At 36.1% G+C, this 27,674-nt stretch overlaps 1 protein-coding gene across 1 annotated transcript in view; it reads left to right on the plus strand.

Moving 5' to 3' along the window:
* The window catches only part of SEMA3A (semaphorin 3A), a 170,913-nt gene that overhangs the window by 89,168 nt on the left and 54,071 nt on the right, over positions 1-27,674 (plus strand). The window contains exons 5-6 of the mRNA XM_042872901.1: positions 11,787-11,880; positions 18,911-19,030. Of these exons, the coding sequence (XP_042728835.1) occupies positions 11,787-11,880; positions 18,911-19,030 (214 nt within the window). The remainder of the gene's footprint in view (positions 1-11,786; positions 11,881-18,910; positions 19,031-27,674) is intronic.

The following is a 27,674-nucleotide window of genomic DNA, read 5'->3' on the forward strand; positions in this document are numbered from 1 at the left end:
AGGAAGGAAGGAAGGAAGGAAGGAAGGAAGGAAGGAAGGAAGGAAGGAAGGAAGGAAGGAAGGAAGGAAGGAAGGAAGGAAGGAAGAGAGAGAAAAAAAAAAGCTATTGTGATTTTAAGACCTTGTTCTTGATCTATAAAATGAGGTAATATAATATTGTTGTCGGAATTGCTTTTTCTGGAAAGATAAAGAAGGAAATGGCTATACACAAAGTGTCAAAAAGTCCTTGAAGCAAATGCATAAACTGTTCCAATTTATTCCAACTGCCTTTAATTAGTAATATGAGATTTTACTTCTAGCACTGACAAATGAAACATTTTCAGACAGAAATATAATTTTAAATCTCCCATTCTTTATACAAAAAGAGATGCTTCCTCTGGTCATTTGAGGCCTTAATCAGCGCCCAGTGAAAGCTGAGATGAGAGTGCCACAGGCTGAACTGGAGCAGATGCTTAGTCATTGGTATGAGAATAAAATGCAAATCCTGCAATTTGACTTCTCTGCTACCACTAACACCTCCTGAAACAGGAAGACAGCTGGGCTATTATATTTCAGATTCCATTTGTAAGTGTTAATTTTAATGCCTGCATACAAAAGGAAAGGAATAGGGCAATTATACTTCATTTACACTGTTTTTCAGTGCATCTCTAAAAATGGCTGGTGGACCTTGCTAGACTTTATGTGATTTTTCTTACAAGAAACTCCAGTAGATGTTTGGTCATTTCTCATACAAGGCCATGCTTCTGAGGTCTCCACTTTCCACGGGATTTGCTTGGATAGGAACCAGTTAGAGTTGACAATGTCTCAAAAACACACTTTAATTTCTCAGGAGCCTATAATCAGTTTGCAAATCTTAGGTAAACAAAGCTTCATCTATGAAGAAAGGATAAGCTCAGATGAGTTCAGAGGGTGCCTCAAGCAGCACAAACACCTCCTCCTGTTGAAAAGTTTACAGGCAAAGTGATAGAAACCTGAGCAGCATTATCTTGCAGATGATCTGGGCAGATTTTAATAAATAAATAAATAAAAGACATGTATTTTCTCCTACTAGTTGGGATCAGTTTTTGTGGACTCAGGACTAACTTACAGTAAGGAAACTCTTAGTTTTCAATCTGTGACATTAGTTTAGAAATAACTCAATATCTTAAAAACCCAAACAACATTTAGAATGAAGATATGCAAAAAAAAAAAAAAAAAAAAAAAAAAAAAAGTGGACTCTGATATTTGTCCTACTTAATATCTAAAAATTGTTTTTTCCTTTTAATTACATTGTCTTTTACTGGAGTTGCACAAGTGAAGCTGTGGAGAAAATTCAACTCAGTGTCTAAATATGCTAATATTTATGAATAACAAATTAAATGGACAATTTGACACCGCAGGTGACACAGTATTTCAGCTCTTACTATTTTTACTAGTACATATATGTGTTTGTGTGTGATTATATATTTCAAGGATCAAGAGTTAAGTGTGGTTAAACATTTATCTTCATAAATGCAAATGAAGTTTTCATTTCCACTGGATATTCTAAAACAAGTAATCAGTATGAATTAGGAAAACATAATTTTTCTTCTTGGTGTTTATTGCCATTACTTTTACGATAACAAAACGCAGAAGGGTGATTGTACTGATGGAAGTTTAAAAGTTGTATATTCATCACTTCAAAACCTTTAAATTGATAGTGATGGAGCACAACTGTTCTAATTCCTAGTCATTTGGAAGGATTTGCTGTGACCCCAACTTAACATGTAAACATGGCAAGGGATATGAGTACAGTTCCTCTGGCGTTCACTGAACTTGAGGGGAATCTTTCTTTGACTTCTATAAGCTTCAGGATGAGACTCCAACAGAAAGCAGAATTTGAGAATATATGCATGATGGTCTCAGGGACAACACCTCTCTTGGGATGGCACTCACCCTCAGTTGAATTCTATAGAATCTATTCTTACTGTCCTTAACCCTCATCTTACCATAATGACAGATCCTGCCTATCCTAATCCACTCCACACTTTGGCTGTGATCTTGTGGTGAATTAAGAAAAAAAAAACCATTTAGATTTCATTAAAACTGGCCACAGAAACTTATCCCATAAGTCTACAGAACTCAAAGGAGTTCTGAGAAGCTTATTTTCTGTATGAAATTGATGCATTTGCTAGTTAAATTTATTCTACAAAATTCAAAGATTATCTATATTGTATTATACTTACTGTACCATACTGTACATTAAAATTCAATACAATATCATACAATACTATACTATGATCTTTGCAGATGGGATTTTGAGTCAAAGTTCTGTTAAAGAAAGGACAACATATCTTTTTCAAAAATACACCTATCAGTAGTTATGCTAATGAGAGTTGCCAGCTCTGTGCATTCCTGTTTATGAGTGTACATGTAGAAGTGTACATATGAGCTGAGTGTTTATTTTCTTTGTCAGCTTCATTAACTCTCTTCCCTTCTGGGGACGTTTAGATCCTAGAAAATCAGGCAAGGTAGAGAAGCAGGCTAAGAAGAGAATTTTTGTTGTTGTTGTTGTTGTTGTTGTTGTTGTTGTTGTTGTCATCTTGAATCAAAAGCACTTAAATTCATCTTTTTTTTTTTTTATGTCAGCAAAGTTTTTGTTGCACTGAGAAAATATCAAACATTCTCAACTTTTCTAATAAAAAAACCCTAAACCTGCATGAAAAATATATTTTTCTCAAACACAGTACCATGAGGAATAATTGCAACTTGTCATGGAGACTGGTTATAATTATGTCTACTGTTAGTTATGTCTCCTTGTGAAGTTAGCTTTTCAACTGTATTGTTCTCTAATGCAATACCAGTTATTAACATGTTGAAGATATTATTTTTTGCTAATGAGGAAGAATAAAATGAGGCTGCATAGTAGGGCTGGATGAAGTCATGCTGAAAGTGAAGGGTACGAAGACAAAATAAGTGCTTATTGGAGAGATTTTAAATGTAGGTTTTCCCTTACTGAAGAAAAAAATAGACTACAGAAAGGGTCAGCTTGCTTATTCCAGACCTTGTTCAGTTCGTTGTTTTGTTTTCATTTAACCTGAATACTTATCAGACACAGGGCTAGACCTGACACTTTACAGGCTTCTCTGAGTGAAATATTGCAGTTAGTTGACAATACTTCAAATAAAAAAAGCATAGTAGTTGCTCCAGTATTTTCTGAGAATATAATTCTTTGTTGCTCTATGATTTCTTACACAAATTCTTTGAAAGCACATTCAGTACAGCTTATTGTAGTTGGGGAGGATAAAAAAAGGAGTTCATAATATTTTTTTTTTAGTTTTTCTTCTCATTCTGTCACTCACAGTCAGATTTTTGAAACCTTTAGTGAGGACTTGGGCTCACAGAGAATGTTTCCACACTGGGAACTGAAAAACAGGCTAAAAAGCAATGAAGACATATCAGTAAATTTTTCAGAAGTGACTAATAGTTTCAAGTATCAGAATTTTAAACTGCCCAGAAGGCATTCTGTGAAAATCAAAGCCCTTGAGCAAGTCTTAAATTGGGTGCTCGACTTGGGGGCATGCAAAATCACTTGGGAAATCAGACAATCTTGGCCATATGCTTAATATGTTAACTCCACTTGACTAGGTCCTTTCTATACATTGCTTCCCCAATTTGCAGTTGTTTTTGTGTTGTAAATAAGATACCCTCGACAAAACCCAACACAGACATGAAAGTTCCCCAGGAAAACTGAAGAACCTTTCTCTTGTTAAACGGCACCCTAATTATGGAGGCAGTTTTACAAACAGTCCCCTGGGGGAAACATTTTCGTTCTCATCAGGAAGGCTCTTGAATAAAATAACACCTTTGCTAACTTCATTTATTTACAACAGGACATAAGAATGAGATTGGGTTAGATTTATTGCCATTACATCACGGATGCTCAGTAATTCATAAAACATTGAGTCTAGGAGTTAGCACTGCTGTTATTTCCTCTGATGCCTGACCTCACCACAGTCTAATAACTTACAGGAAATCCAGAAGACAAAGGGGGAAAGAAGTGGTCTTGAATGCTAAAAATAACCATAGAAAACTAGTACAATCATGTAATAGACTTTGGCCCAATAATTTATTTAACATAATAGTAGAATCTGCTAAAGCAATTAGAATCTGTTCCAAATGTTTTTAGTGGAAAATATGTTGGGGGTAAGAATAAGAACAGTAAAAGAGTTGAGACTTTTAGTTTCATGTACTGGTTTTAGCTTTATGTATCTTATTGCTTACATATGCAGACCACTTAATAACTAGACTAGAACAGACAGTCATTGTATGGTAGTTATATTTTCAGAGGTCATCCTATTTGAGTCAGACGGTGATCTCAGGTGATGTATTACACTTGACAACACAGAAAGCTGCAGTACAAAGACATTCTAATTCACAGTGTCCTCTGAGAATTGTTCAATATCCTTCATGGTATCTAATGTCTGGTATGCTATTGGGATAGCATTTTTGGTGTCTTTACTAATCACTTAAGGTTAGCATGTCATTCCTATTAACAGTGTGCTATTTTTGGTTGTTTGTTTTTATGTGTGTGAATGTTTTGAAAGTTTTGCTAAAGGGATAATGACTCTAAAATGAAATACCTTGGTATTGTTCATGTCTACTCATTTATTTGTGCTATCCAGAATTAGAACAATGTTTTCCCTAATGTACTAATTTAGTCAGTATTTTAGGCTTACTGCAAATGGGTAAATAGCTTCTCAGAAAAACAAAACGAAACCCAACTTGCACGTATGTTAGATAAGACTGGCCCACAAATGTATACTTCTTTTTTCAGTTTGGCTCGGCCTACCACTTATGCTGCACAGTTATTTGAAAGATGCTATTCTTCATATAAATACCAATATAAGTATTCATACTAGTGAATAAATCTTCGCTATTTAACAGTATCAATTTCTTTGTCTTCCAGTTAGAGACAGACAGAATCAAACTAGAGATAATGAATAGATTAAAATAGCTGTTTCTGAACAGCCCATTTGGCTGTTTTCCCTTTCATTAAATTAACTGAATTAGAATAATGTAGATAGATAATTAAATAGATTGATAGATGGATGACAGACAGATATAAAACACTTCCCTCTTTGCAAAGGTTTCTGATAACTTAATGAATATTAATTCATTTAATTTCAAAAAGTAGCAGAGAAGTATGGGACTTCCGATATTTTATTCAACCAGAACTATTGAGAGTTGTCTAAATTTGGTTCAGTCTAGTTAGACAAGTTTTCCAATCTTTACCCAAGTTGTCTACTATATTTTAATATATATTCTGAACATTGTAAGCCAGAAAAACTTGTCAGTATGAGTGACATATTGAGATAAAAGGAGACACAGAAATCTAGAACTCTGTACTGTTTTCATTAATCTACAAAAGGAAGCATGGAGGTAAAGATGATCACTACAGCTCTTTCAGCTCAGTGTCAAAAATAGCATTTTCAGCTATCCAAATTTCAGTGAACTCTGCAAGTGTGGTTGAGTTCAGAACATGTTTTGGGGTCTGAAAAGGAAGAGAGGAGAGGAGTTGCAGTGATCAAGAATCTGGGCAAGCTTTTTGAGGACAGGCACAGGGAGTTGGGCAGATACTTACCATTAGTTTTGCAGTTTCTTCAACAAAGATCCTTCTCAATTGCCATTATTACAGCATAGAAAACCAAGAGGCAGGTCCTACAGAAGCTGGAGACCTTTTTTTAGGAACAGCATTTTGCTAAAAATTTCTCACTTAAGAGTGATTTCCCACAGGGTTTTAAAGCCGGTTTCCGATAGCTCGATTCTGCTGAGCCTCAAGTTGGAAAACAAAATATAATAATGGTGTTCCAGAGTCCAGTATCCTCCAAACATGTGCGAGTAAAAACACATGGAGACTGAATACTGAAAGTCAGAGACTCTTTGTATTTCTTTCCCCCCTTTTTTATTTTAATAATTAATAGTTTGAAATAGTTGCATTATTGCTTCAGTCACTTTTCACCTATTTCCCCAATGGCTAACACTTCCCTCAAAGTTTACAATTGTTTTAATATTTCTATTTTTTTTGCATAATTTCTCACATTATATTTATTTACACTTGCACTTTTTAAAAAATAAGGCATTCCACTGGGATGACTTTAATAAAAGTTTCTTATTAAAAGTTCCATAACACTGTGATTCCCAAACCTGAAACCAAAGTCCTCACATTTAACAGTTTTCATTATTCAATAGATTAAGTGTGAAATAGGAAATATAATAACAATAACAACATAGCCATATCCCACACAGTTGTTCCACTTAAAATTCTTCTTGAAAAGTAACACAATTCATAAATAAATCACTTCTCATAGACTGAAAGGTACTTAAAAGACTTGTGAAATATCTTTCATATAGTCATAAAATATGTGCTCAGAAAGTTTTATTGAACTAGAGGAAAATAATGAAAAAAATGAATTATATGGAAGAGGAGAGGGAAAAAGAAAAAGGAAAAAAATGTAAAATCATCAGCCTGTGTTCTCAAAGTCAGATGTATCCTATCAGCTGCCTCAGCAGTATTCATTTCAGAAGGGCTACATCCTGTTTGCTCAGACCTAAGTTCATATGAAGCATCTTCTATGGTCAATGAAGAGTGACCTTGCCCTTGGGAGTTACTGTTCTTGATTGGGCTGACTCGTCATTCACAGGTACTTGTTGCTTTCTGCTGACTGTGATTTGGGCAGCAAATATATCATGTGCAGTTAATGCCTCTGTGTAGAAGAGATAAATCCAAACCTTCTCTATAGTTTTTTTTTCTCTGAGCAGGAAGTGAGGCTTTTCCCTTTGTTCTCACTGATGCTGAGTACAGATTTAACTGCCAGCAACTTCTGTCTCAGCTAAGAGACATTGCCGTCTGCCTTAAAGTCCTTCAAATGGATCACCTTCTCCATGTATTGTCATACTCCAGGCAGGTTATTTTGTTTTTTCAGTTTTGTTGTCTCTTCCCTTCCCTTCCCTTCCCTTCCCTTCCCTTCCCTTCCCTTCCCTTCCCTCCTTCCTTCCTTCCTTTCTTTCCCCAATCTGTTTCTTATATAAAACTCTTTGTATTAGTACAACAGAATCTGTGAGAATGGCCAGGGAAATATTAGCCTCAATAGTGTTCACAGATGTGGCCAAAACTACCTTTACAAGATAAACAAAATATGTTTAACTTATTTCCAAAGTGTCCTGGCATCTTGAATGTTTCTGGACCATCCCACATGATTGTTCATCAGCTTGTCATGAGGATCAGCTAGCCCCTTGAAGGTGCCTTGGAGATGCGCTCCTTGGTATTTATGGTTTGAGGGTTACAAAAGTAAGGATATGAGTTCCTTCAATCACTCTAGCACAGCTGAGGAGCATCACTGCTGTCAAATCCTTCTATATCTTCCATACCTTATAAACTAAGCCTGTAATACCTCTTTTGTGACTGTATGCATTCCATCAACATAGCTTCTTCAGATCATGTACTTGCACTGCATTAATTCATCATCGGCCAGCAGTAATTTTGTTGTGTTAAATTCTGCAATTCTACAACAGTTTCTGTGTGAATTGCCCAAGAAAAAAAAATTGTCTCTTCTCCAATAATCACCAGTTTTCTTACTAGCCATAAACAGTACTAAATTAGGAAAGAATATTTAAAATATAATAACAAAAAACTGTTAGTGTGTGCTGTTATCTTTCATCTCCTTGCTTTATTGAGAGAGTTCTGGACTGGGTGGCAGCTGAAACAGATGCAAAGAAAAGGCATTAGAAGTTTCTATACTGGGTATATATACAGATTTATGTATATGTGGATATATATGTGGATATACATTTATGTTTACATATATATGGTTGCTCCAAAAGTTATTCCTCCTGCTTATTTCTGTGAAAACTACAACACTTAACAGACACAAAGAGCACAATAACACTATTTCATAGAGAAAATTCTCAGCTGCAAAATACTGTTTTTCAACATAGTCACCACCATTAGCTATGCATTTTCATCACCTATGAACAAGAGCCTGTACGCTGCAATCATAAAAATATGCACCAATGGAGATGATCTGCTGTCGCTGTCACCACTGCTGAAACATACCACCCACCACCTACCTCACTGTGCCACATCCACTGTTTGGTGTCCATACACTCACAGCAAGCATCAATGAATGTCAATGGGTGTAATTTTTTCCACATGGAGAATCTTGGTGACACATCTTTGCTTCATAAATACTTCTATGTCAGATGCCATTTTTGTCAGACTTCCCTTTTGCTGTCATCTGTCACATGGTGACAAAACATAGCAAAATACTGTTGGGAAGCTTCAACCTCTAGTGTCATACCACCAACATCCACCTCTGATGTCATGGGCCAACATAATAAAATAGGAGGAATTAGTTTTGGACCAGCCCTTGTGTGTGTGTGTAATGTTATCTAATGCATTATATACACAAATATATAACTTTAGGTTGGTATGGTACTGGCTGGCTGAATTCTATTGCCAGTTATGAAATAAGTGTTGTCAAGTAGCAATGTCTTGTCACCACTCATTATCATGATATACGAAATTTATTCCAGACATGTTTCAGATGTTTGAAAGTGAATCCCGATAGCCTGTAAAATAATGGAGTAAAATAATGGCAATCATCAGAACTTTTACATTTATTTCAAGGTCTGAAATATATTTCTTTCTGGCCAAGTCTTGACGTCTATCAAACTGTGCACTACAGGAAAGCACATATTTCAAGAAGCCATCTAGAGAAATATATCAATGAGATGAGGACAGGCTGAGAGAGTTGGAACTGTTCAGCGTGGAGGAAAGTAAAGTTCTGACAAGACCTGAGAGCTGTCTTATTTAAGGGTCCTTCCAACGCATAACATTTTGTGATTCTATGGTATCACTTACAATCTAACCTTTCTAGTCTTCCACTTGAGGTCAGGGGGAGATGGGACAGAGAGGAGTACATAGGAAAGGTTTTATTTCTCTGTTGACTGTATTTTTGGTGTACAGACAGAGATGGTTTGACTTCAATACTCTAAAAGGTATTTGGGCATATTGCCCTATTTGTGATAGGTTAGACTTCCCATAGTATGCTTATCAAAACTCTCTGGGGCTTCAGGCTATCCAAGATACATTCATTTGACACTTAACAGTGATATATTTATCATAGTTATTAGTCACTGATACATTTGGAAACTTATTATATATAATGTGTGTCTACATTGCATTTTAACTGAAATATGAAAACACTGTGGGATTTCCCTGTCATACCTCCTATTTTAAATGGTTTATTCTACAGTCACAAAGAAAAGGGTAGATCATTTTTGACTTAGGCTGACCCAGTTTCCACTCTTTTTTGCTTGCTATATACCAATATCAGTGAAGTTACAGTGACATAAACCAGAGGAATATAGTAAAAAATCAGATCCTTCCTATATCAAATCACTTTCCACATCTGTTTCCTATTTGTCCATAATGACAAATGGAATAATCTTGGGAATATCTTCTGCTTTAACTGTCCTGCCACTGACTTTATAGCCTTATCAAATATCCATTGGTGTGCATGTTGAGCAATTATCATCTACTAAGAAGAAATCCCAAGTAAATGTAGATTGTTAATAACATTTTTCAATAATGGCTTGTAGCATTAGTGCCTTTTTATATTACTGTAGTTGAAGTAGGGCATTCTCCTGAATTTACTGCTTTTATTTATTGTGCAAGTTCTATATATGTACGTACAGCATTTAAAACAAAATCTTTTTCATTATTAAATCATTTCTGGTCAGAAGGAGTAAAGTCAGAAAATTGCAGAGAAGTGAGGAATGTGTCTGGACTATTCAAAAGTAGAAAGGACAAAAGGAAAGTAATAAATTTAATATTATGCAAGATATTACAGATACAGGATGACTATACAAATATAATCAAGCAGGCTACATCTACAAGATTGTGCTTGAATTCTAGGATCAAATTTCACAAAGTTTGCCCCAAGTTTTTATCTTTCAAAGTAGGAAATCTCTTCAGATAGGCTGTTCTGCTAAACAGTCCATTTTCCCTTCACCTTTTTTCACCAGTAAATGAAGTGAAATGTTAAGAGCTTCTGGAGTTCCCTTGAAAATATCAGCTATTTGTATGATTGATCTTCACATTAAAAAAATATATATATAATTAAAGTAATTGAGTTAGTTTATTTTTATATTTTACATCCTACAACAGCACTATGGAGCGCCAAAGATCTAGCACTGAGCTCTGGAGCATTATCCTTGAGAATGAAATAATTGTGTACAATTAATTGAAGCTTTTACTTTCGAACACAAGACAATACAATATACTTTCTGGAGTTCACACACTAGTGAAGCTTCTCTGTTCTGAAGTTCTTGTGTGAGATTTAGTACAGAGAAGAGAAGGAAAATGGGCAACTTAAGAATAGCTTGTAACTACTTTAAGGGTAGTTACTCTCATTCTTCCACATCATAGTAGATAATATAACAAGGACTGAAAGCCACAAATGATTCCTCAGATGAAAAAAAAGGATTAGTTTTTTTTTTTTTGTTTGTTAGTTTGTTTGTTTTTTTTTGTTGTTGTTTTGTTTTTAGAGAAAAAAAAAATCATTAAGGGTGCAATGGAAGGTTTTCAAGACTTGTTTAGATAAAACTAAAGCTGAGTAACAGCCTGTGCTGGCAGTAGTCTTCTCTCAAATGGAAGCTACATATTTCTATATATTTTAATATTTTCTCAGTTGATTTATTCTATGAATACATATACTTTAGTCATATTCCACGCTACTTATTTTAGTTTTTTTTTTCTTAAAACAGATAATTATCTCTGATCAGACAGCAAGAAATTCGTATTTAATTTATATTTATTAAAATACTGCCTTCGTTATCTACCTCAAAGAATTTTTAGGTATTAGTGACTGAGAACTGGGTGCATAGAATAATTCCCAGAATTATTGCCAGAGTGTGTCCTGGCTTTAGAGTTCCATGATATAGTTAGATGTCAATGGAAATTAACCGCAGTGCAGATGGAAAAATGGAAATTTTAGCTTTTACTGTGCCCTGTGCAATTCTTCTATCAACATAATGTCTACTATGCAAAAAGCATTTATTATTCTGGTTTTACCCTTAGTGTAAAACATAAAGTAAACAAACTATTATGTTTGATTGGCAGATTTGGTCCCCTAGTTAAAATTAAAATCATTAAATGTACTGAAAAGCCAATTGCTTTGGATTTACTGACCTTGATTTGAGTTAGTGTTGACTGAGGCCTTTTTTAATCTTGTTTTATAACCCCATGTACTGTTCCCCCAACTGCCATTTTGTAAAAGTTGCATTGCACATTACTGAAAAACAGCTTTGCTGATGAAGTTAAAATTGTATTTGATCATGTAAAACCAGTAGGTCACTGAGAACTCAAGTTCAGGTTTAGCATCCTGTAACACATTAATCTACACTTTCATTTTTTCAGTCAAAACATTGAAATTCCAGCTTCTTCAGTTGAAATTACACAGGCATATTCTTTGTGAAAGCGCAGGCTGTTCAATGAAACCAGGGAAAGTGTTTGTGAAGTAGACTAGATGAGGCACAAGCTGTGTGCATGTATTTGTGCTTTTGAGTACCATCAGCACAATACTGATTAGAAAATGGGGACTTTTTTCAGATACTCTCCTAGTGTAATTTCACTTCTCTTGAGCCAAAAAAAAAAACAAACCACCAAACAGTATGCATTACATATACAGTACTCTATTTAATTCAACTTATTTTTCATTTCATCAAATAAAATTGTTTTTTCCTTTCTTTTTTCCACTCCACAGGACAACATTTTTAGGATGGAAGATTCACATTTTGAAAACGGCCGAGGGAAAAGCCCTTACGATCCTAAATTGCTGACAGCTTCTCTTTTAGTAGGTAGGTGCCAGAGCATGAGTTCAGTGAGATATTCATTCACTGCCAGTTCCCTGCCATTTTTATTTACTTATTTATTTATTTTTGCTCTTCACAGCACCTATGGTAGGACTTTGTTTTATTTGTTTTCTGTCTAAGCTGAAGTAGTCATTAGTCATTCCAGTTTCATTTTTCAATACAGTTGGCCCAGCCGTCATGAGAGCAGAGTTTGTGTAAGACAAGATTCAAGTATCACACTAACTGCTTTACCACTGTGTGACATCTTGTTTCTTCAGACTCAGAACTAGGTGACTCTGGAGGTATTTTAATTGCCCACTTTACTGTGTGCCCTCACAGATGGTTGCGCCAGCACATCTGGGAGCAAAATGAGAGCAGGAATAAGCAATTCTTCGTATCAGTACTGTAGCCAAGTAAAGTCCATCACCAAGTTGTACTCACATCTGAGTTGAAGATATACAAACATTCACAGGTCCAGGCCTTAAAATGATGTTTCATTTGAAAAGATGTATCTGACAGTGAATGCAATTAGACTCCTATCCAGAACAGAGGGATTTCAATAAATTAAGTATATTTGAATTAGTAATACTTAGTTTCATAGAATATGTATGTATGGAGCACCTGGCATATGTTAATCTAATTAAACTAATCTAATTGACTTAATTTATATAATTGATTTAATTTATGTAATTGAATTGTGTTTGTTGTTTTTCCTTCTTCCTTCACAAAAAATGTTTTGTGAGATGAAATTAAGGGAAGAAGAAATTGAGAGAAAAACAAAGTTGATTCTTATTTCTGTAAGAACTCTGCCTAAGAGTAGCCACTTTATCCTTAATGTGTAACTTTCCGGCACTTAATCACAACTTCAAATCCAAGGGGACAGCAGTAGTCTCAGAAGCCTGCAGATTTTCTTATCACAGAAGCCTTTGGAAAATGACACATAACCAGATACACTGTGTTCTCTGGGACTACTTATGTCTAGTATTGCTTAGTGACTACAAATTTTATTTGCATTGTATTTAAAAGTGAAACTATTCAAAAGAGGCAACAACAAAAATTTAATCTTCAGTGTGCCTCATTTCCTGATCTTCGAAGCTCCTAATGTTCACAGGTGATGAGCTACCCTGGGGACATACACTTTTTGAAAGGAAAAACAAGAAAGGCTTCCACATCTTGCCCCAACTTGTATCCTGAACAAACAGAAAGAAAGAAAAAAAAAGTATGTGTAAAAGTCCAGTGTATAAATTAGTGCCTGGAGCAACTTGAATTTGTGTCATAGCTACTCTCAAGGGATTGGCTTTACTATTTACTTTAATGTACAGTAAAGAAAGAGAATGATGGCAAGCCAGTATTACATGGTATACCTGGTATGCAACTGCACAAAATCAACAGCGTCTAGCTTTTCGCATTCCTTTTTTTTTCTACTCAGTTATGCACAAATATGATTGTTTTATTTCCCTTGGCTTAGATTTCAAGTCTTTAAAGCATCTTTGTTTTTGTGAGTCCACTCCCTATCTCAATAATTTTCACTCCATGTACTATTCCTCCTAATAAACAGTAGACTGAGCATCATATTTTGTTTTAAATCAGCCTTCCATTAGAGTCATGGTTGTATTAACACTGTAGAAAATGGCACAAATTCAACATTCAATGCCGGTGACTAATTGCAGCTCCAGTGACTTACAAGATTCATGTTGAAGCTAAAATTAGCATTCCTGCATCCTGAATGTGAACATCCTTTCTGCTCTGCCTCCTCAGAGCTACCTCACAGTTATATTGTGTCGTTGATTATAATGCTGCAGTTGTTTCAATATTTTAGTGAAGAAGTTCTACTGATATTAAGAAGCTGTACAGCAGATTCACTCTGGTTCACGATGACTTACTCTCATCTTTGCCAAAATGCATAAAATTTATGTCAAAATTATGACCAAAGGTAATTTCCTGTCCTCAAATTGGGAGGTGAGAAGCCTTTCAATACTCTGGAGGTGAGAAATAAGGAATGAGCATTGTCTGTATGGAGAGATGTGGTGCAACTGTTCTTTGAAGCAGTGAATGGAACTATGAAGGCCAGAAAAACATCTTTATAACTAATACCTCACACCAAGAAGAATATGGATAGATGCCTTCTTCCCTTCTGAGCTGAGAGATAGCTCCGTTGCTCCTGGCCCCTTGTCTGCTATTATCAGTATTCACAAGCAACTAGGGGTTGCCTTAGGTTCAAGAGAGGAAATGTAAAAAAAATTATTCAGCACTTATTAAAATGCAAAATTATAATTAGTAACAAAATGTAGCTATAGCAAAAATGGAAGAAGGCTGAGAAGAGTAAGTAATTTGAATGGTTAAATGTGGGAGGGAAAAAATAACTTCTGTTCTTCATCAAAAACACTAAAGAAAGCTTTTTACTAAGTGGGAAAAAAGAGTATGTTTTTGACTCCCTAACTAGGAGGTAAATCTTAGGTAAGTGATATGTAATTACCTAGGCTGGAATTTGGTCAAAACACCGAGGTTAGTTTGCAAAAAGTAATTTAAGATTTTTAATAGCCCTTAGTACTCAAGATTCTTATTTTACATTTCAGCTGAAACTCTTATTACTGTTAAAGGATCTTCAGTATTTCTTCTCTCCTAATAAAATTCAGTATTTGCAAAACAAACAAACAAACAAACAAAAAAACAAACAAAAACAACAACAGAAGTTCACCTTATTCAAATTGTTCCAATATTTTTTTAATATTCTTTCTTTCCCTCATCCACCTGCAAACATTTTTTCATTATTTTTTTAAGAGTTGTTCATTAAAAGTAGTTATTGTTACTCTACTCTTAAGTAAACACCAGCTGGGAACATGATACAAATAGTTCCTACTAATATCAGACATTATTCAGCCATTCCCATCTGTATACTGCTAATGAAACAATCCCCATTTGAGTGGGCTAATGCACAAATAAGTAGACTCTAAGCAGTCTCTGGGCAATACACTGCAAGTGTATATTCCAGGGCAGGAGAAAAATGAGAGGAGCGTGGTACTTGCAAAACAAAATCACAGGAGAAAATTATCACTGAATGTGTTAGTCTAAAGCAATAGTATTGGGATAGTTGAAAATAACTCAGGGAAGGAGACAGCCATTGTTCCATTATCAGTCAGCTGCTGCTTAGGAAATGTTCCTTTGGGATTTTCAAAAGCTCTGATTATCCAGAATCCTCAAGGCTGTTTATAGTTCTGTGTCTCACTGGTTTAAAAGAACAAAAAGAATATCTATCTATCTATCTATCTATCTATCTATCTATCTATCTATCTATCTATTTACATTGTTTTAGATGCCTTTGTATTTCCAAATATGAATTAATGTGATCTGAAATTCATTAGACTCTTACCAAGCAAGAATTTGCTATCACTGTATTACAACTTAGCTATTAAGTACATTTGAGTTTCAGGATTTCAGAGTTTATTTTAGTTTCAGGGGTGTTTTGGCTTTTGTCTTTAACAGAAGTGACTTCAAGGCACAACTATGTGCTTCTGAAAATCTTAACTTCAGTTAATATATAATAAAAAAAAGACCACAGATCCAGAGAATCATAGACTGGCTTAAGCTGGGAGAGACCTTAAAGATCATTTCGTTTCAACCACCCTACCACAGGCAGAGTTGCCATCCACTAGATCAGGCTGCCCAGTACCCCATCCAATCTGGCCTTGGGATGGGGCATCGACAGTTTCTCTGTGTACCTTATTTCATTGCCTCAACATTATCTGAGTAACAAAATTCCTCCTAATATCTAATCTAAATTTCTCCTCTTTTAGTTTAAAACCGTTTCCCCTTGTTCTGTCACTCTCAGATCGTATAAAAAGTCCATCTCTCTCCTGTTTGTGAGCTCCTTTTAGATACTGGAAGGCCACAAGGTGATTGCCCCAGAACTTTCTGTTCTCCAAACTAAACAAGCCCAGCTCCCTCAAATTTTCTTCATAGGAGAGGTGTTCCGGCCCTCTGTTCATCTCTGTTACTCTTCTCTGAACCGACTCCAACACCTCCGTGTCTCTCTTGTGCTGCATTTTAGGAATGCAGCCTTCCCTAAGAGTTGAATAGAAAAAATTGGCAAATAAATGCATACTGTTTAGCTTTTAACATATTAACTTGGTGATGAACTTGGAGAGATGCTGGGAGAAGAGTCCTGCATTTCTATGACTCTTCTGTTCAATATGTAGGAAAAATAGTTCTTCTCCCCCTAAATTAGTAACCAGTAAACTTAATAGGTGTATTTGCATGCCTATGTTATAATGCTGCTTCTTTAGCATGCAACAATTTGTATCCAATATGTAGTGCTTTCTTTCTATGCAAACAACTGAGGGCCGTCATTTTGCTCTGTAAGGAAAGCCATAGTCCTTGTTTTATGCAGTTGGACTGGAAATACAAAGTGGCAACCTTTTTTTTGTTTCATTTTTTCTGCCTAGGAGATGTTTGTAAGTTTTCTATTTAGTTTTATTTCCTTCTTAAAGCCAATGAAGACTGCTTTGAAAACTACTAACAATGGAAATAGTGCAGCAAAACTATCAGTGACAGAAGAATCAATTCCTAGCATATCAATGAGCAAATATCAGCCTAAAAGATGATCTGCATAGGGAAACAAAGATTAGCCTTCTTTTAACTATGAGAGGAGGTAAAAATCATAGAGTCATAGAATCACAAGGTTGGAAAGGACCTACAAGATCATCTAGTCCAACCATCCTCCTATCACCATAACTACGCACTGAGCTACTAAACCATATCTTGTAGCACCTCTTCAGCACCACTGGGGACGGTGACTCCACCACCTCCCTAGGCAGGCCATTACAGTGCCTGACCACTCTTTGAGAGAAAAAGTTTTTCCTTACGTCTAACCTAAATCTCCCCTGGAACAACTTGTGGCCATTCTCTCAGGTCTTATTTGTTGTCTGGGAGAAGAGGCCAACCCCCTCCTCATCACAACCTCCCTCCAGGAAGTTGTAAAATGCACTGAGGTCTCCCCTGAGCCTCCCTTTTTCCAGACTAAACAGTTCCAGCTCCCTCAGCCACTCCTCATAAGACTTGTGCTCTAGCCCCCTCACATTAAATCTTAAGTAGTTTATCAATAGTTCTAAATCAAAGGATGTGCATATTTAAGGTATAAAGTGTTGAATCTTGTTGTTGTTTTTGTTTTAACTGACCTTTCTATTTCCTTATAAGTAGTAAGTAAAATAGGAGTTGTTACTTTTTTTTCCTTCCCCTTTGATGTATATTGATTTATCCTAACTCACCTGGGAGTGGAAGACAAGCAAATGAAGATAAGGTTGAAGATAAGGTTAAAGAAAGGTTAAGCACAGCATCAAAGCCATTTTCTCAAGCAAAAAGGTTTTACGTTCTTTAAACACTTAACTGCATACCCTGTACATAATAATCACTATAATTAAGTGATTGTCCTTTAAAAACTTGAAAATGACATAGAGGAATGATAAATTGTTAATTAAGGATATGCTGTTCTGTTTCAATTCTGATTACACCTCCTGCTGGGCACGACTGATCTATTCTAATCTCTGCTGTGAATTCATTCAATACCACGCCTTTCTGCTATCATGTTTTCACCCTTCCTGAGTTTCATGGCTACCATATGGTACGGAGCCTCAGTAAGTTCAACTGATAATTTCATGGTATCAATGTTCTGGGGAAAAGATGCCACTGATATCCAATAGGCATGCTTGGACATGGTTGTCCTACCAGGCAAACATCTAAAATTGCCATTAAAAATGATGAATGAATTCCTAAATTGTGTTTTAAAATAGAATTCATCATGACCATGAAAAATGTATTACTTTAGCTTAAAGAAATGGTTATTTCATCCTTAAGCTTCTCTTTTTCACAGGAAACTCATTTAAAATGGGTGGCCTGAAAATAGCAGTTAGAAGCAGTAATGATCTTTAATTCCATATTAGAAGTATAGAAGAGAGTATCTCATTTCCTTTTTAGGCATAAAAGGGCAGAGTTCTGAGAAAGCATTTCTACCAATTTGAATTCAGGTTATTTCATATGAAAGCTCTAACATTAATACTAGAAAAATACATGATAAATACTTTATTATTATTATTGTTTTAATACTGGATATCTTCTATAAGTCTAGTTATTATGTATTTATTATTTTTATTTTCTCTACCAGTTGTCATGTATTTAACTTGATCTGGTCCACTGTGTTTAAGCTATGTTTGTCTCCTCCGGAATTCCTCTAGCTACTTCAAGAGAGGAACATTGTGACTCTAATACTATGAGTTTCCTTTCCAGCTGGGCTACATTTGTGCCATTTATGGGCTGAAGTATCACAGGTCGACTTCTAATCCTCTTGTTCACTGTGGTACGCTTGGGGTCGAGGTAGTAGCAGATGATCTCATTTGATCTCTCCCTTAGCTGCTGCACTTTGCCAGTCTCAGTTATAAAAGTGGCAGAAGCTGAAAACTATTTTCTGTCTTCCCTTTTTAAGAGGATTTGCTGTTTTCAGAGAAGTAAAAAAAAAAAAAAAAAAAAAGATGTTCCTGCATGAAAAAGCAAAGGGATATGATGACTTTCTGAACTGCGAGTCAATGAGCCTCTCTCCACTTCTAAACACAGAATGACAAAACCCCTGCAGTGTGGGTAAAAAAAATTGTGGAGGTCTCCAGGCAAAACTTCTGTTCAAATGTTCAAAATAGAATAACTTTATAGCTGTATACATTTTGAGGAGTATTTTGTTTTTGTGTGTTGCTGTCTTCCAGGTATAGATGTACAATCTCTCACTATTCCAGCCTAAGTATACAAACACATCTTGGTAAAGTGTCTGCAGTTGGCGGATAAAAGCTCATTTGAGAGGTTACAGTTAAGTTCTGCAGTGAGAAAGTGGGTCTAATCATATATTTTCAATGACAATAAATTGCATATGGTTTATTGCTGTGTAATTTTCTTGTTACTCCCATTAGTATAATATAAACAGAGGACTGACAACTTTCTCTTACTTACCATGACTGGAAATTTGAGAAATGTTTCTTACAGTTACATCCTCCCACAGATGGAGAATTGTACTCTGGCACAGCAGCAGACTTCATGGGCAGAGACTTTGCCATTTTCCGAACTCTGGGGCATCACCATCCAATCAGAACAGAGCAGCACGACTCCCGGTGGCTAAATGGTATGTAAGATGTACATTTATCCAGTTACATTTGTCTAGCTATTAAAGAATAGCACACAGTTTTGTTCCAGCAACATCTGTGCCATATACACTCCTCCTTTATTTGAAGCAGAATTTTCTCTTAAACTAGTTAAACTAATCGAAAGTGATTTATAAAGAAGAATTTTTGTTTTAATTACATTGAGATTTGTGGAGTGTGACTAAATTTAAAACATATACAGAAACTAAGTTAACACAATTAAGCCACAGGAGCTGATTTCTGTAGGGCGTAAGTTGGACAGAAGCTCAAGGCCTAGGGAGGCATCAGCCACACGTCAACACAAAGTAGCTACAGAGCCTTGGGCAGGACTAAATTCTGTACAAGCTTTAATTTTTTACTGGATTGAAAGGAATCTGACGCTGGCCACCAAGTGCAACAGAGAGTGAATCCACTGACTTTTCTGAGCAGTCCAGAGTTGTCAGTGGGTTGGAAAAAATGAAAGGAATCTTGGGTATTTCAAGTTATTGCATTTCAAAATATTCAGCAGACAAAAAGAGAAAAAATATAAATTATATGGATGTTGCTAAGCACGCCTGTAGCTGCTTGTTCATGTGTATAGGGTGAGAGGAGAGGGATAGCTTCAGTGAAAATCTTGTTTTGACTTCATGTACTTTAAAATGTGTTTGAGTTCTCTATCCAATTTTATTGAAGTCTGGACAAGGAGCTACTAGTTATGGTTTAGTAGTTTGTGGTAGCAATGGTAAGGGGAGGACGGTTGGACTAAATGACCTTGTAAGTCCTTTCCAATCTTGTGATTCTATGATTCTATGAAATTTTCACTAATTTAACTGGATTTACACCAGGATTATGAGAGTTTTGGAAATGAATATTCATCATTTTAAAAAGCTGCCATTTGATTTAAGTGGGCCAGTAATGCTAGCTGTAGTCTATGTTAATTTATATTTTAATTTTTAAAACTTGACTCAGCTACTTTTTCTGTACATGCCACTTGCATCTGTCAGACCTGCACTCCTGTTTTTTGAATTCAAAGAAAAGAATTGTGTTTAGATAGTTTTCACTTCTAACCATATTACTTACATCTGTGCTAATGTCTGGGTCTTCTTGTGTGGTTCTTTAATTCAGTGCAAAGTGATCATTTTAGTATGTAACAGCAGCCAGTTTTTTAACAACAGTTTCTTTTCATTTAAAGTAAGGAAGTTTTCTGTCATACTAGTTATTATATTAGATTTATGTACGATAAACAATCTAAATCTCATGGTTAAAATTGTAAAGTTCTTTTGGAGGTTGGATGAACAAAACTATTTAAGACATGTATCCTGAAAGTAATGCCTCCTTTTTATTTCTATGGGAACAACAACAGATGCAAAAAGGACAATAACGCTACTTCATAGAGAAAATTTTCAGCAACAAAATACTGTTTTTCAACATAGTCATCACCTTTAGCTACACATTTTCATCAGCCTTGAACAAAAGCCTTTATGCCACATAAAACTGCCTCACTGTGCTCATACCTATAATTTAGTTTCCATAAACATTCAGGAAGCATTGATGAATATCAATAGGTGCAATTATTTTCTGTAGGAAATGAAGGAATTCAGTGGCACACTTTTGCTTCACATGTACTTCTATGTCAGACACCATTTTGGTAGACTGCCTCTGTCCTGTCATCTGTTGCATGGCAACAAAATGTAATGGAATATTGTTGGGAAGATTCAACCTCCACTGACGTTCTACCAACATTCGCCTCCGATGACGTGGACCAATGTAATAAAATAGAAGGCATTACTTTCAGAGCAGCCCTCATATATACACTGTATGTATGTATCAGATAACCACATATGTGTATGTGTGTGTACATAGGTGTGTTTTTATGATGATGAGTTGTATGAATCTGACTTTTTTCCTGTTAAATTTAGTTTAGTCATAACTTAGACGTACAACTGTCAGGTCAGTTGATACTTGCCTAGTAAACCAGCAATATTGTTTATTAGTTTGTTTTTGTTTTTTTTTTACAGTAATAGAGAAGATAGCTGTACTTCAGAAAACATTACAGTACAGTGTTACAGATATATCCATCTGTCTTGGAAACTATGAGAGTAAAAATATATTCAATATAATGCAATGTTCGTTTTCATTGTGATAGTTGTGATGACATAGAATACAGTCCTGCAAGCAAAATCTGCTTTTGTGCTCTAGATTTGCACAATGACAGCTGAGTCAGGAGCATTTGTATGTTGGAAAAGCACAGCCACTGTCCACAGCTCCAGTACTTCATCACTGAAAATGTGTCATTCCTTTGTGGATTCGGTTATCAGTCTTTCAGCACTAAATGTGAGAACTACTTTTCCCAAATTAGCACTAAGGTTACATCTGACAGAGTAGAAACCACAACCTCTTTATGCAAGATGGGAAGGTGAAGACATTTGCATGTAAAGAACCGATGAATGTCAGACTCTTCAGAATTTAAATATCATCCAAAAGAAGCATAGAAGTAGAAAGGCAGTATTTACTATAGCACACAGTGAAGATTATTTTCAACACTAAGTGTATTTCTTAAACTATCTTCCTGTATGGAAATATAAGTTTAATCTGGTTTAAAAACGCAAGAATCAAACAAAGGCTTTTAGAATCTATTCTCATAGCTGTATATAATTTAATAGACAATGATCCATAAGTACATTTTTGAAATCTGTCTCTCCCTTGCAAGTCAATGAAATTACATTCCTAAGAGGCAAAATTTGACTTAAAATCTGCACTACAGTGCTCCTATTAAAGGTTCTAAAACTCTACTGTTAATTTCCCAATGGTAATGTCCTGGCAGCCTTTCTGCATAGGACTCCTACTTTCAGCATCCAGCAAGGAAGTCCAAAAATGATAACCATTTGGATTTCAAACTCTTCAGACATGCCTTTATTTGACTTTTTAATTTTTATATATTTATTCTTACTTTGGCCATTTGTCTATCTTTTAATGCAATTAAAAAGTTTTGTGATTGCATGTATTTAAGCTGAGTATATTTTTAATAAAACACATTTGCACTGAAGGATGAGGTATACTTAATGTTCCTAAACATTTGTACAAACTAGTTTTGAATTCTAGGTTTGTAGACATTCACACATTTTTAGTAAAAGCATGGATTGCTATGTAGTGATGGGTTTGCTTTTTCAGTTACTGTCCAGAATATGCTTATTTTCAGGTTAAAAACCACTATTCTAATGGACAGTTACTGAAAACTTGATAAGGACTGCAATTCTGACCAAAATGTGAACTCCTCATCTGCATGAAGCTTAAAAGATAGGTGGTGAGACAGCCAGTTATCAGTCTTCTTGTACACTTCCAGGGACGGTGACTCCACCACCTCCCTAGGCAGCCTGTTTCAGAGCCTGACCACTGTCTCAGAGAAGTATTTCCTCACATCCAACCTGAATCTCCTCTAGCACAACTTCCTCTAATCCTATCACTAGTCATGTGGGAAAATTGGCCAACCCCCACCTCCCTTCAGGCAGTTGTAGAATGCTATACAGTCTTCCCTGAGCCTCCTCTTCTCCAGACTAAACAATCCCAGTTCCCTCAGATGATCTTCATAAGAACTGTGCTCCAGACCCCTCACCAGTTTCGTTGTCCTTCTCTGGACACGTTTCAGAGCCTCAATGTCTTTCTTGTAGTGAGGGGCCCAAAACTGAACACAGTACTCATGGTGTGGCCTCACCAGAGCTGATTGCAGGGAGATGATTACTTCTCTGCTCCTTCAGGTTACACTATTTCTGATACAAGCCAGTATGCTGTTGGTTTTCTTGACCACGTGGGCACACTGTTAGCTCATATTCAGCTGAGCACCAACCAACACCCCAAGATCCATTTCTTCCATACAATCTTCCAGCCACTCTGTCCCGTGCCTGTAGTGTTACCTGGAGTTGTTGTGGCCAAAGTGCAGGACCTGGCACTTGATCTTGTTGAACATCAATCCATTATCCTCAGGCCAGCGATGCAGCAAAGTTCTTGCTTGTGTTTACTTTGTTCAAAACAGAGATTTGAAATTGCTTTCCCCATATTAAACCTAAGGTCAGAGTGCAGAGAACACAGCTTCTTGGTAACAAAAATGGAATGAAGGGAACAATTGTGCATGAGTTTTTACTAGAATTTAAATCTCATCAGGAATTGAACAACAATACACAAGAAGTTTTTGGATTAAAGTATGAACACAGAGTTTCTACAGAGATTACAGAATCACGTGTTGAAGATGTTCCACCTCTCATAATAAGACTATTGCTACTGGGAAGAGGGGTTTGGACTGTGCACAGCCCAAGGGAAGGTTCTGGCCAGCAGCTCTTAAATATTTTTAAGTCTTTAAAAAATTTTAAATGCTGTCAGGCTTCTAAAGACATTTCATTTTGCATAAAAAATTAAATAGTCACCAAACCGAATAAAGCAAGGGAGACTGATTCTATAGCTGTGTAGTCAGGGCATTCATCTAGAAGGTAGAAAACAATGCATCAGTCACTGTAGCAGTGTATATTTAATTATTGATACAGAGTTAGCCAGAAGTGACTTGCAGGCATTTGCAAAAACACAGTAAAATATGTCCATACTCAGGGAAGTCAACTTGGTATGAAAAGCCACTGTTCAGTGCCCCACACCAAATCATGCATTTTGTCGTAAGCCATGTGCATGGACATTACTGGCTCCTTGTGCAAGTGCATAGTATTTCTCTGCACAAAAAAGCTTTGACAGTCTGGGCTGGTCTCAGTGAGGCTTAAGAATACATTTGGACTCTCTGAAAATGTCTTGAAATTAAAAAAAACAAACAAACAAAAAATCACATGTTCACCTTTACTATAGGACTAATAGCTTTGATGTTATTTCCCACAGAGTTCTGCCTATAGACAAAAAGCATGCTTTTCTTTAGATGTGCCACTACCTTGTACAGTTCAGACCCATCAGAAACCAACGTTATTTCAAGGAAGTGTAGATCAGATCCTGCTTTTGTGAACTGTTTCGGTAATAACACAAGATGAGTAGGAGTCATGTGCAGGCTGGAGTAGCTTCCCCTGATACTAGGGAGTTCGTCTGAGAGCTAAATGGAGAGTTTGCTGTACATCTTTCACTCCCTTCTCTTAAGCTTAAGAAGCATTCATGCAAGGGCTGAGGGCACGGCTAGAGGCAAGAAAGCAGAAATGGTGGTGCAGTGTACCAAAGCAAATGCTAAGCAATGCACTGAAGATAGTTTTCAAGTTGAGGTTTAGGGAAGTGGAAGGAAAGCTTTAAGCCACCCTAATTTTATTTTACTCAAGCATGGGGGATCTGGCCTTAAATTGTTAACATTTCATAAAATGAATGACCATAAACATTTATTTTAAAATCAAAACAAACTTGGGATGCACAAAGTTTGAGAGGAAATGAAATCACAAAATCCACATTAAGGTAGTATTATGAATGTGATTTACACTCCAAATAGTGAGGGAACAGCAAAGTTAAGGCAGACAGTCCGGATGGATTTCCAGCCATAGTGTGGAATTTCCTTGCTTTCTGTGGATTTAAATCTGCTCTATAATGTTATTTTATCATACTTTCCATGGCTTAATTTTTAAAATGGGGTAGCAGTTGTACTTACTCCCCTGGGGTTATTGTCCTTGATAATCTTTATTTTACAGTTACATAAACAGCTGAGAATTATAGAAGCTGAGTGGCTGTTCAATAAAAATGCTCTCTTAAATTTCACAGGCTCCATTTTTGGAAATAAGGGTTTGATACTCTCTTGGCGTTAATACAGAACCTTAGCTATCACTGTATGTTGTTTCTGTTTATGGCATTTTGTAGGATGTCCCAACACTGGCAACTTACACACCTAATTTTGATTATATATGAATTGCAAGAGGAGAACAAGATTTCAATTTGTTTATATTTTCCTATCTAATAAGGATGTAGTAAATGCATCGAGCCTTTATTCTCTTCCAGCTACTCTTGTTGAGGCTTATACACTTTCATTTACTGCATTCTTGATCTATAATTCTTATTTGATCAGCCAAATCATACTCTTTTTCCATCCATCCATATGTACTCACATCCCTCTCTTATGTGCCTCTCCTTGCTCCCTAAATGCCTTCCTAGTTTCCCACTTTCCAGCCCACCTCCTACACATTAGCAATCCAGACATACAGAAAGCGATAATACATGCCAGCAAAGGTAAGCAGACAGAAAATGGATAACCTTCCAGCACAGATGGGACTAAACCATCCTAATTTACTCTAGGAAGGCTATTTCCTAAAATTTATCTGAGATGTTCTTGGAGAAAAGAGGTGGTGGATGCTATAAACACAATATATCAAGAAAAGAACTATTTAAATGAAGGACCTTTGAAAAAGTTGGATACAAGTTGGATATGAGCAAATTTAATTTTCAAATCTGTAGTCAGTGGGGCAGCCTAGCAGGTTTGAAGAGGAACTTTAATAACAGTTTATGTGCTCTCAGATAGTATTTTTGTCTGACACTGTGAGAAACTGAAGTAAATAGACTCCAGTCTGTGTTCACATAGATATACAAGGAAATATTTAAACAATCTTACCAGTGAAAACAGTGAGGTTTATTTTTCAAGGATATCTTGCATTTAAAGTACGCATTTATATCTTTGAACCAAATTAGTTAGCTGATATCTCCTATCATGCAGGCTGCAGCATGGAACCAAGCCCAGCATTTTCCCACCACTGCTCATGCAGACAAGAACAACTCAAAGCCTTGCAGGAACAAAACGTATAAGCAAGTCTCATTTCTCACTTAATACACCCTCCCACCCCCATTCCCCTTAGCTTCCTTGCTAAGAATAGCAATAAATAATTACACAGTGATAAATTCCATGTGTGACAAATGCTAATGTCACCTAACACAGTGCTAGGAGGTATTCAGAAACTATGGTGACGGTGGCATAATAATGCGAACAAAATGGAATACAACTCTTTTTTTCTTCCTTAAGTTTCTAGATCCAAATTCGAGAGAATGAATAAAATTTTCAATTTACTTTTCTCATTGCAAGCTAACAAGTCTTTTCTGAATACATTTTATTATAACTCATTCTATTTCTCCTGGAAGAAATGTTGAATTTCTGGAAGCACAAAGATGCACTTCTTTCTTGCTGTTATTACTTGGTGTTCAACCTAAAATGGTTACAACACAGGGAGCCATAAGCTCAATCAAGTATTTGATTGGAAGATATCAATGTAGGTGAATCCAGTAATTCATCTTGACTGATAGCCCCTGCCTGTATCCTTATACAAAGTAAATAAAAGGCTCTAATTTGGAAACTGAAAGCCAAGTAGCAATTAAAGAATGCATAGTTGCTTTACACTGCGTCTGGATGTGAGAAAGATCGTGAAGGTAAAAAGAATCAGAAAAATCACTCCCAAAAAGTCACCTGAACAAAATTATTTTAAACACTCCTAGCAAAATATTTCCTACTCTCCTCCTCTCCCCTCCTCTCCTCTCTCCCCCCTCCCCCTCCTTCTTCCTCCCTCCTCCTTCCTGCCTCTCCCTTCCCCTCCCCTCCTGTCCTCCACTTTCCTCTCCTTCCCTCCCCTCTCCTCTTGCTATTGTCAATGATTGCATCATTTTTTTTCATTCACCTTAAGTGCTATGAATGAGATTTTGTTTCATTTAGGTATGAAAAATAGATAAAGCCTAAAGATGAGTTTTGAGGCTAGAGTGGATTCAGAGAGTAGGAAAGAAAAACAAAAGAGGACATCCCCATGGTTCTGATCACACATTCTGAGAACTTCCTGACACTCTAGAGAATATGAACTACAGAAAAATACTTGCATCAGTAAACATATTGGTTTGTATAATAGCCACAGTATGCTTGATGAAGTTAGGATACAAATTAGTTCAGCAACACCTGATTTAGGATATGTGTATGTCTTATGGTTAACCATGTTCTCATTTATGAGTGTTAGCTTGGTCAGTCTTATTATTCACACCAAAAAAATAATAGCTGGGAGTGTAGATTAGGAACCTTGTTTTGTGGTAACTCATGCTGTGACTCACCCTCTTTATAGAGCATATATGATAAAAAATAATGAAAGCTCAGAGTTCAAAGCATGGTTTTCACAGGAGCCCAGATAAGCTTTTATGCTCTACACAGTACAGTTTTTAGGAAAGAAATTTATAGCTCTCTAAACAAGCACTGTGAGATATGACCTCAGTCCCTAAAAGATCATTGTGCAGTTTCTTTCTAAACAGAGAAAAGGAAGTGATTGCCAGCTTTGGGATATGTGCTTACACATGTACATTGAATTGATCTGTTGGTAATATATTAGAAATGATAGTTTTTGGGTTTTTTTTTAATTGTAATTTTTATATTACTGGTGAATATACTATCACGTCAACAATCCAGTAAATCCCGGTAAGCATCATGTCAGGGTGAGACCTAAGAATATTGCCCTTTCCTTCCGCTATTCTCTGACTTTTCTGAGGAGGAAATTGGATAACTGAGCCAGAACAAGCTCTGTCTAGGTCTGGCTTGACATGAATAAGTCTGTACCTGGCTGTACTGAACAAATTGAGTGATCTTGTTTGTGTGGTCAGAATCAAGATTTAATGACCCAGTTGAGTTGCACATTACAGACATAGAATGACAAACCTGAGTCTCAGTTGCCA

The sequence above is a fragment of the Lagopus leucura genome, unplaced genomic scaffold (genome assembly GCF_019238085.1).
Source record: "Lagopus leucura isolate 7727_CA_CO unplaced genomic scaffold, USGS_WTPT01 Super-Scaffold_100008, whole genome shotgun sequence".
Classification (NCBI taxonomy): domain Eukaryota; kingdom Metazoa; phylum Chordata; class Aves; order Galliformes; family Phasianidae; genus Lagopus; species Lagopus leucura.